Genomic DNA, 10,423 nt, shown 5'->3' on the forward strand with positions numbered 1-10,423 from the left:
AATAATCATGCGCTCACGTGTAGCATATTAATTATAATATAAATGTTTTTCTGGGCAGTAATCTAGTTTCCTCAGTGGGTTGAAGTGTTTGCCTTGTCAAATGGAAGGCTCCTCATATGATCTCTTAATTAATCTGTTAGCATACTGTTAACCTTTGCAGCTGACCTCAGATGACTTCACCGCTACGGGTGGTGTGTGTTTTCATTTGTTTCTATTGATAGGGCTTTGCACTGGGTTACTCCACAAATGCTGTGTGTTCCTGTTAATGAAGAAATTCCAGAAGTCTCTGATATGGTTGTGAAAGCAATTACAGGTTTGTGAACTATAAACTAGCTTATCTTCTCTAAATTAACTATTTAAAGAAATAAAAAGTGCCAACACCTACTTTTTCATAGAGACTATATTTCCTGCTTTAAACAAGTGTCTTCAATCCTGAATATTATATACATAAATTCATTCCTCTGCAGAAACGCTTTGGAAAAATCTTGCTTCTGTAACTCACATTTGTTTCACTGGTATCTTTAGGGATAGATATGTCTCACTTAGGCCTCAGTTCAGCAAAGCACTTAAACCCATGCTTAACTTTAAGTATGAGAGTAGTCTCATTGATAAGGTTGTGACTGGTAAGATTGAGGTGCTTAGCTACCATGCTGAATCAGGGCCTTGGAGCATATCTGTCATCATTCTTATTTGAATCCTAATATTTTTACTGTTTACTTGGTCAACTATTGAGATCAAACAAAACTCTTAGTTCTGCTTTTCCAGAAATGGGTTCAGTTTTTGGATCTGCCACAGAATAATTGTGTGATGTTGGGCAGGTTTCCCACCTATAAAATGAGAATATTATTTCCTTACCTCATGGAAGTGTTGTGAGAATAAATCCAACCATGTTTACTCGGGAACTAGGTTGAAGTGGGAGGCATATTAATACTTAGTTTTCATCCAACATCAAGTAGATCAGAGGTGGGCAAACTATGACCTGTGGGCCACATCCGGCCTGTGGGACCGTTCTGCCCAGCCCCTGACCTCCTGGCCGGGGAGGCTAGCTCCTGGCCCCTCCCCTGCTGTTCCCTCTCCCCTGCAGCCATTCGGGCAGCACTCTGGGCGGCGGGGCTGCGGGCTCCTGCTGAGCAGAGTGGCAGCATGTGTAGATCCGTCCGGGTGGTGCAGCTGCCAGACATGCCATTCTGAACGGCATGGTAAGGGGGCTGGGGGGTTGGATAAGGGGCAGCAAGTCCCGGGAGGCTGTCAGGGGACAGGGAGCAGTTGGATGGGGTGGAGGTTCGTGGGGGGAGGGGACGGTCAGGGAATGGGGAACGGAGGAGTTTGGATAGGTGTGGGAGTCCTGGGGGTCCTGTCAGGGCGGGCAAGGGATAGGGGTCGGGACAGTCAGGGAATAGGGAGCAGGGGGCTTGGATAGGTGGTGGTGTCTGGCCGGGGGGGCGGTTAGGGTCGAGGGAGTCTCGGGAAGGGGCTGTCAGGAGACAAAGAGCAGTGGGGTTTGGATGGGTCAGAGGTTCTGAGGGGGGGCAGTCAGGGGGCGGGAAGTGGGACGGGGGCGGATAGGGGGTGGAGGCCAGGCTGTTTGGAGAGGCACAGCCTTCCTTACCTGGCCCTCCATACAGTTTTGCAATCCCGATGTGGCCCTCAGGCCAAAAGCTTTGCCCACCCCTGAGGTAGAGTAAATTAAACACAAATAGTGCAATCTGATAGCAATCCAGTGGGTCACCCTTTACATGTGGATTCACTATTATGGGCTTCTGACTGGAGATCTAATTATATAGGGTTTTTATCTTACAGATATTATCGAAATGGATTCAAAACGTGTCCCTCGTGATAAGTTAGCATGCATCACCCAATGCAGCAAACATATCTTCAGTGCTATAAAAATCACAAAAAACGAACCAGCTTCTGCTGATGACTTCTTACCAACACTCATATATATTGTTTTGAAGGGAAATCCACCCCGTCTGCAGTCCAATATTCAGTATATAACCCGCTTCTGTAATCCAAGCAGGTTAATGACTGGAGAGGATGGCTACTATTTTACCAATCTGGTAAGTTCAAGAACAGTGTTGATGCTCTATACAATATGATCATCTGCTGTTTGATCAAGGCATTCCCAGCAAAGATGAATGTCTTAAAACTGAAGGAAGCAGAAAATGTAATCACAAGATAATGTGAAAGTATTCTTATGAAACAGTGTATTGCTGTTGAAGCTGGAGTGCACTCCCTTTCACTTGTCATTTCTTCTTCTCTTTTCCCCCCGCCCCCCAAGTTATATGAACCAAACAGTGCTCTGGTTTCATAGCCACTTCTTTAACCAGTTCAAGCCCTTGATTCTGACCAGTGTTCTGCCCATTCAGACTTGGGCAAACTTTTATTTTGTAAGAAAAGGTGAAAGTTCAGCTACCACTTGATTTACGTTAATCTCAAGCTTCAGGCATTTAAGATATAACAGATGAAGAACCATTAACTTGTAACAGTTTTGAGAAGGTTGACTGACCCAACAGATTTTGAATAGCTGGTAGGCTCAATTATGCAGCGCTTGTGCATGCACAGTTGCCATTTGAGTCGGTGGGAGTTCATCATGTGAAAGGCCTGCAGAATCAAGTCATTGATAGAGAGGGACAGTCCTGTGGAAGTATCCCTAGAACAGGGCAGGCGTGTGTGTTTTTGGCTGAACAAAACTATGAACTTGGATACCCTGAAATTTGCATATGTAACAATTCTACAAGAAAAATGATTTTTTTCTTTATATGAAATGCATCAGTGTTTGTTCTAAAAAATGCTTTCAGAAGGAGAACACTTCAAACTGAGATACATCCTCCCATTCGCTTTTTCAGAAACAGATTAGATAGTGTAGCATGAAATTATGCTCAGAACATAACTAAAACAAGTGCGCGTAGTATAAAGGCTAAATTAAACATGCTGCTGTCAACTTTCTTTTCATTCTTTTACTTACTGTTCTTTTTCAAAATGCAGTGACCCCGTAGTTTGCAATGGAGCTTCCTCATTCAGTCAGCACACAATTGCTTTGTACAGCCAAGATGACCTGATCTGAGTGGTGTTCTGCAGTTTCTTAAAATGTTGTTTTTATTTTTTGTGAACTGCCTTTTTTAAATCAGGCTATGCTGAGAGGCTTTTCAGGAGAGCAGCAATTTGCTGTCAGGTGATCTATTGAACCATTAAAGCAACCACCATATTGTTTATATAACAGCACGATTAAAATGCAGAACACTTGTTGTTATGGGCTATGACTTGCATCATGTACCCTCAATGACACACTCTCTCTGTTCTATGTGTAGTGCTGTGCTGTGGCCTTCATTGAAAAGCTGGACGCTCAATCTTTAAATCTAAGCCAGGAGGATTTTGATCGCTACATGTCGGGCCAAACATCTCCAAAGAAACAAGAATCTGAAAACTGGTCTTCTGATGTGTGCCTAGGTGTTAAACAGATGTATAAAAACTTAGACCTCCTCTCTCAACTGAATGAAAGACAGGAAAGAATTGTCAGTGAAGCCAAGAAGCTTGAGAAAGACCTTATAGATTGGACTGACGGAATTACTAAGGAAGTCCAAGATATTGTTGAAAAATATCCATTGGAAATAAAACCAAAAAATCAACCCTTAGCAGCTATTGACTCCGAAAATGTAGAGAATGATAAATTGCCCCCACCACTGCAGCCTCAGGTTTATGCTGGATGATAATTTACCAGGAAAGTATTAACTTCGAAGGGAATTCTTACACATCTTTTACTATTTGCTGCTTGGAAAGGGGAATAAGTTTGAGGCTAAAAAAATCAAATGAGTTTAAATCAGTACATTTTTAAAGGTACAATTATTTTGTTTAGAGTGAAATAAATTGTATTTATTTTAGTCAAAGTAGGTTTCTATTAGGCTTTTGTGGGTTTTTGAACTGAATTTAAATTTTCTACACAAAGCCAATGTAATTTTTAAGCAACACTAGTCCATTGACAACTTTTTCCTGAAAGCTTCCTTCTAGGCATGCACTTGTGTTTTTAAATAATGAGTTAAATTTAAATTTAAGAAGAAAAAGATTAGCAGTACTTCTTGAAGGATGCAAGGCTGGGTGTTCTAGCAGAAACTCAAAGGTACCACTGTTTCAGAGTCTGAATTTATTCTATAGTTGTAATGATGAAAGATATAGTGTAAAATAAATGTGTAGAATTGTAAATAGGTTTAAAAAAGTAATGTTTCAACTGTGCATGGCACCTTGTGTATTAGTACAAAATGATATATAAAAATGTCCATTTTTAGCAACTTTTATTTAGTTCAGTATGAACTTCACAGTATATATGGAAGTACGCCATTAATGTATTTTAGCAAGCTGGATGATGCAACAGAATGAACTGCAGATTTGAAAGCTTGACAGAACTATGTCATAGTATTCATAGCTTTTAAGCTCATTCTTTCTAATAACTCTTGGGATCTGAAAATGGAAATATTTTTTCATCTTAACGTTTGCCTCCATTTTTGTCAGTACACTGATGGTCTGTTGGGTTGCAGGTAGTTGCTAGTGTTGCTTATTTCTAAGAAGAAAGAGCATTGAAGCAGGTTTTGGAAGGAGAGGAAAATGACAGACTTGGAACACGTGGTGATAGTTGTGGGGAAATGGCTCAAATGCTCAGCCAACAGTGACTGCCATGCATCATATGAACATGTTTTAGAGGCTACTTTATTAAAAGCATGACCCTTTGCTATGAGCAAGAAAGAGCACATTCATTTTTGCAAAATTGCACTATTCCAGGCTTTAGTGATTTTTGAGTACTGAAAGTGAACAAGTTAAGCATCAAGGTTAATACAGTTCACTTCACAAAAGCTTTACATCACTGTGTACTGTATTTCATGTGAAAAATAACCCAGTAGTCCACTCCACAAAACATGTAACCATTTGCAGATTTTTTTATACTCCAGTGATACATTTTATATATCATTTTAAATATCTTCCAGTTAATTTAGTCTGCCATGGCTTGTACGTGTACCTGTGATATTTAATGCTTTTCAGAGATATTTTCCTTAGCTTGGCTAAGGGCTGTTCTTAAGCAACATTAAATTTTTTCCATCAAGGGGAGGGTACCTATCCCTTCATTGTATTCCATTGCTTTAAAAATACTGATTTTTTTTCAAAATTTGCACTGCAATAATTTCAGACCAAAACTGTGACTTGTCCTATTTTTAATTCTCAAATTGCTGTGTTTAGCGATTTGAACTATGCATTCCTAGTGTTTTAAAGGTAACTAATTACCCACATTTCCCTGCAGAGATGCAGCAATGAGTCAGTTGATCACAAGAAATTACTCTGAGTAGTTACTGTACATTGATGAGACTCTGTTCCTAGACTGTTTAAGACCTGGTCAATGCTTGTAGTGAGTGTTTATTTTCTCTACATACATTAGGTGCTAATTCTGATATCCAGGTACACATTTGTCTCTTTCCTAAAACTAACTAACTAAAAAATGTACACACCTTTTAGCTACTGCATACTAAATTGCTGTTAAATAAAAATATGTGCATTAGGCCTTTGTTAATGAGTTCTTCAAAAATCCTGCTTTTATTGTAATGCCACTATTGTTTAAATATTTGTTTACTTATGCCAGGCACCTGTTTTTTCCATATTTGTGGAGGGGAAGAAACATTGGGTGTTTGTGTGCTCTAGATTTTGGATATGAACCTCTGACTCTAAATACATCAAAGAGTCTCGGTCAGGAGCGGCGCCAGGGTTTTTGGTGACCTAGGCCCAGGGCTGGCTCGCCAGTCCCACGGCTCCGGTGGACCTCCTGCGGGCGTTCCTGCAGACGGTCTACTGGTCCCGCGGCTCCGGTGGACCTGCCGCAGGCATGCCTGCGGATGCTCCACTGGAGCCGCGGGACCAGCGGACCGTCCACAGGCACGCCTGCGGGAGGTCCACTGGAGCAGTCTGCTGCCCTCCCAAATCCTGGCACCCTAGGCAACCCCCTAGGTCACCTAAATGGAAGCGGCGGCCCTGGTCTCAATAGCAGAACTGTTTCTGATCTTGGAAAAAGATCACTGAAACAGAGGGCAGTGGAGTAGTCAAATGACATGATTCTTCTACAGTGCTTTTCTAGCTACGGTATTTCTAATTGATTTATCAAACCACCAAAGTTCTGTCACAGGCGTAAATTAATTCTCAGTTACCTCTCTGAGGTGGGTGAATTTGTTTCATACTCATTTTACAAACGGGAAGACAGGTGAAGAGGTTGTGTGACTTACCCATGGCTCTAGAAGAAGCTAGTGTTTGAGCTGTAAGTAGAACTCAAATCTCTGCATACTTCCTGTGGTAATTTGGGTTCCAGTCTAGCACTTAAATAACTGGCCTGTGTCTGTGATGGAAAATAAAATGGTGACAGGTTTTTAAAGGAAATGGCTTAAGATATTTAGCCTTGCCCACAGGCAGACAGTAAACAGACAAACCTATCTACAATGTAAGCTATTCAGATGGCATATTTAAGCAGTAATGTACTTTGCACTGTTTAAGATATAAAAGGAAGTTTTTCCCAGTACAAAAGAGATTATAAGGAAGACAGATGCAAAAAGACAAGATACATTGGGAAATCCAGAGCAGGAAATAACTTGAAGGATTTTTATATTTGTATTGGCCCAGTTTTGAGGAATCAGAAAATAGTGAGTCTTTATTACTGCTGGAATAGCAGCAGTGGCCGTGAACATTTTTCATAGTATACAGGAGCAAGTACTTGCCAATCAAAATATTTGCCTAACAGATAAGGTCAATATAGCTCACTGCAAGACCGGAGAAGACTGGCTGCTAACATTTTATGTCACAATAACTATGTTGTTAGTGATTGCTTCTCATTTTCATAAGTGTAGAAAATCCGTACCATAGTTGGTTAATGCTACTGAAAATAGTGTGTTAGGGAATCTCTGATCAATGAGCTGAACGAAGTTGTCTTTGAACATGAACCAACTACGGTACTTACTATGCCTAGATCAGAGAAGCTACTTTACAGTAAGAACTGTTACCAAACTATGCATTCTTTTAGTAGTGGCCCTATGGGTACTCCATGTGAGCATGTGTGTGCACCTATGCATTCTTAACTGGAGTTTTTGATCAGCAATGTCTGCGTCTGCACCCTAGACACTCTTGTGCTCCTGCATGAAGGTACACAGAGAGGGGCTGATCAGCCAGCGCTCCAGTTCCTTCTCAGTCATCTGCAGCTAGAGACAGAGCATTGTGGTGTCTGTTTAGCTAGCCACTCGGCATGCTACATCTCTTGCTCATATTTTCTTTATTTCATAGTATTTTCCTTTGATTTTATTTTTTCTGTTTAGCACAGTTTGTACTTTTGAGGGAAGAGGTTTCTCCTTCCCCTTTTTTTTTCTTTGCCTGATCTAGGCCTGTGTTTGATTTTTCTCAGGCCTCAATCTGCAGTTTTGAGTTTGGATTATGCCAAAGACGCAGAGCTTCAAAAACCTGTCAGACCTGCAACAGGTCTTTTCCCTGCAGTGATGGACATTCAAGCTGTCTCCCTTGAGTTGGGGAGTGTCTCATCCCCTCTAAATGAAACATCTGCGCAGGTTTCAAGAGTAGATCTAAGAAATTGAGGGAGGACAGGCTAAAACTCCTGTTAATCAAGCATTCTGAGACCCATGCGACCTAGGTCACCCCCTTGTACATTGAATATGCCAACCAGCTTTGCTCTGGCAATAAGTGAAGACGCTGGGGGCCCTGTGCCACCACTCAGTCCTCAAAAGTCATCCCTTTGGTATTGGTCTTAGGAGACCTTGTATCTTATGGGCTCCCATTCCCTTCAGTCCCAATACTAAGCTGCTGGCAAAGAAGCAGTGTACCAAGAAGCCTCCCAGAGTGGCACCAGACTCAATTCCTTCAAAGCATGAGACCTCCAGAGGCAAGGTGAAATGCTCATCACGCACAGTTTGTTTTCAGTACCATCTCCGTTATCACCTGACATACTGACTCCTGAGGATCCGTATCCAGAGTCCTGATTGCTCTCCTGACTCCTGTTCCATTAGGACCTTCGCACCCTGAATGATCCTGAATCACTGCTTCTAAGCAGGTTTGAGAGAGACTCTTTGCCCGTACCGATTCTTTCTAGAACCTACCTACCCTCCATCCTTGCCATCCTTGATGGTAACTCATCCTCCTGTGCGGCACCATCCCCACACAGACTCCGAGGGTCTCCAGATGGTACCAACTTGACATCTCCAGGTACCTCCTTACTAGGCAACCTGCACTTCAGTACCATTACAAGTTCAGGTCCTTCCCCAGGCCCAGTACTGGCACCCTCCGTCCCTGTGATGGACCCAGTATGATACCTCATCTGACTCTCAGGTGTCCATACAAAGATCCTCTGACATCTTCCCTCAAGGTTCAACCTGAGGAGGAAACTATCAGCACGGAAAATATCTAGAGACATTGGCAAGGACAATCTTGGGGCCCACCCTTATGCTCCACTTCAGTGGGCACAGTGGAACCCAGTTATACAGCATCCCGTCTTGTAGACGGCAAGTCAGGAGCAACAACCAGTGCCCTTGACCCTTGCTTCTCAGGCACATCTAATGGAGGAGCAAGAATCAGCTGAGGAGGAAGAAATACCTTCTTCTCACAAGTCCTCCTCTTCAGCAGATTAGGCTGTCATAATTCCTCCACCATCTTACTCTGATGACTTCAAGGCCTTTCGAAACCTGCTGAAACATGTAGTGGATAATTTACAACTTCCATTGGAGGAGATGGAGGAACTCGAGCATTCCTTGTTGAACATCCATCATACATCCAAGGCAAGCTCTCCCCAAGGTTGTGCCTATTAACAACGCCCTCTTGGCCCCAGCAAGCATAGTGTGGCAAAATCTGGCTCCCGTCCCACTTAAGTCAACCACAAGTGGACACTGAATGACAAGGTATTCCAAGAGACATTTCTTATGTGTGGTCATCCACAGATAGGTCTCTTTGCAACTTTATCCAATGCAAAGGGCAGAAGTCCAGGATCCATTGCTCAACCAAATCTTTTGACACCTCACATTGAGTCCTCCTGGGAGCCAATACAGAGGCCTTTAACATGGGAGCCAGGTTATATATGCATCTAGACTAGCCCAATGCTGAGGTTTGCTGCTGAATTCCAAATGTGGTGTTGTCTGGTACCCCACTTGCTAGACCAGCATACAAAATTAGTCATCTGACTCCTCCATGTCCTAAAGATGGAATTACAGTTTTCATATGATTTTAGCCCAACACCACACCGTGCATGGGCTGGACTGAAGGGTTTACTAGAGAATAAATGATTTGCTTCTGATGATGGGGTATCTTACTGTGAGACAATAGATGTTGCAGAACCACCTTCTATTCTTCAACTAAAACAATTATTGAAGCTTTTGGAATTAAGTACTTTGAGACTGTCAAAATACACTGAACTTAAAATGTCACTTATTCCCCTTCCGGAAACTGACAGTGAGCTGACTTCAGATCTGGTCTAATGGGCGGGCTACAGCTCCCTCTTCAGTGAGGGTATGTAGCCTTTTACACCAGACATTGGTCCAAAATCTGATAAAGCACTAATACTTTTCAGCGGTAGATCTCAAAGTGCTTTACTAAGGGGGAGGAGAAGAAACTATTATCCTGATTTGGCCCTATAATTGTAGGGCACCTTACATGACTCTCTGCTGTTGTGAGTTACATACCATTGCATAAGGCCCAACCTTGCAAATGTATGAGTGAAGGAGATTATGGCTAGTAGGTGGGGTCACTGCAAACACTTTGGAGCATCCATTAAATAGGACAAGTGAGCTGCTGAAGAACATACTGTAGACCTTTCAAAAGAGTAACTGAATAACTTTTTTTTATAGAGTTTCTGTTGATTTGGGCTCTTACTCATGATGCTTTATTGTGTTCTTGCAGTTTAGATTTCCAAGTTGTAATACTGCTACAAATTAATGTCTCACCAGTGAAAAAAGCAACCTGAAATTAATGTGACTTCCAGAGGAATAGAATTGTTGTTGTTGAAGGTCTGGACCACTCAGTGAATTTGTGGCCTGCAAAAATATGGGTTTTCCAGAATCTAAACTCTCTTTTCAAAAGGGAAAGTTCCTACTGCTCCTGGATGTAGAGATAATCTTCCCAATGTGAACTAAATATAAACCATACAGTGTTTTCATATCAGTAAACAGCCGTAATGGCTGACCGATTAACTAACCTCTCATTCAACTTGATGAAATATTAACTTCAAAGCATTTTGATGATGTTTCACATCACCTATAATTTAATGGAAAGTCGTTTTAGCAACTGTGATGGAGATGTACTTAGATACAAATTGTTTAAAATTCATTGTCTTCTGTTTTGTTTTATTTAACTCAAGTGTCTGACAAACAGCTGAAAGAAAAGTTTTTGTCAGTTTTAGCAAAATACGTGC

General features: G+C 41.8%; 1 protein-coding gene across 1 annotated transcript in view; it reads left to right on the top strand.

The window, feature by feature from the left end:
- The window catches only part of RABGEF1 (RAB guanine nucleotide exchange factor 1), a 63,009-nt gene extending 57,468 nt beyond the window's left edge, over nucleotides 1-5,541 (top strand). Inside the window, exons 13-15 of the mRNA XM_075059541.1 lie at nucleotides 222-313; nucleotides 1,801-2,057; nucleotides 3,309-5,541. Coding sequence (XP_074915642.1) covers nucleotides 222-313; nucleotides 1,801-2,057; nucleotides 3,309-3,707 — 748 coding nt within the window. The 3' untranslated portion in view covers nucleotides 3,708-5,541. The remainder of the gene's footprint in view (nucleotides 1-221; nucleotides 314-1,800; nucleotides 2,058-3,308) is intronic.
- The last annotated feature ends 4,882 nt before the right edge of the window (nucleotides 5,542-10,423 follow it).

The sequence above is a fragment of the Chelonoidis abingdonii genome, chromosome 20, assembly GCF_003597395.2.
Source record: "Chelonoidis abingdonii isolate Lonesome George chromosome 20, CheloAbing_2.0, whole genome shotgun sequence".
NCBI lineage: Eukaryota > Metazoa > Chordata > Testudines > Testudinidae > Chelonoidis > Chelonoidis abingdonii.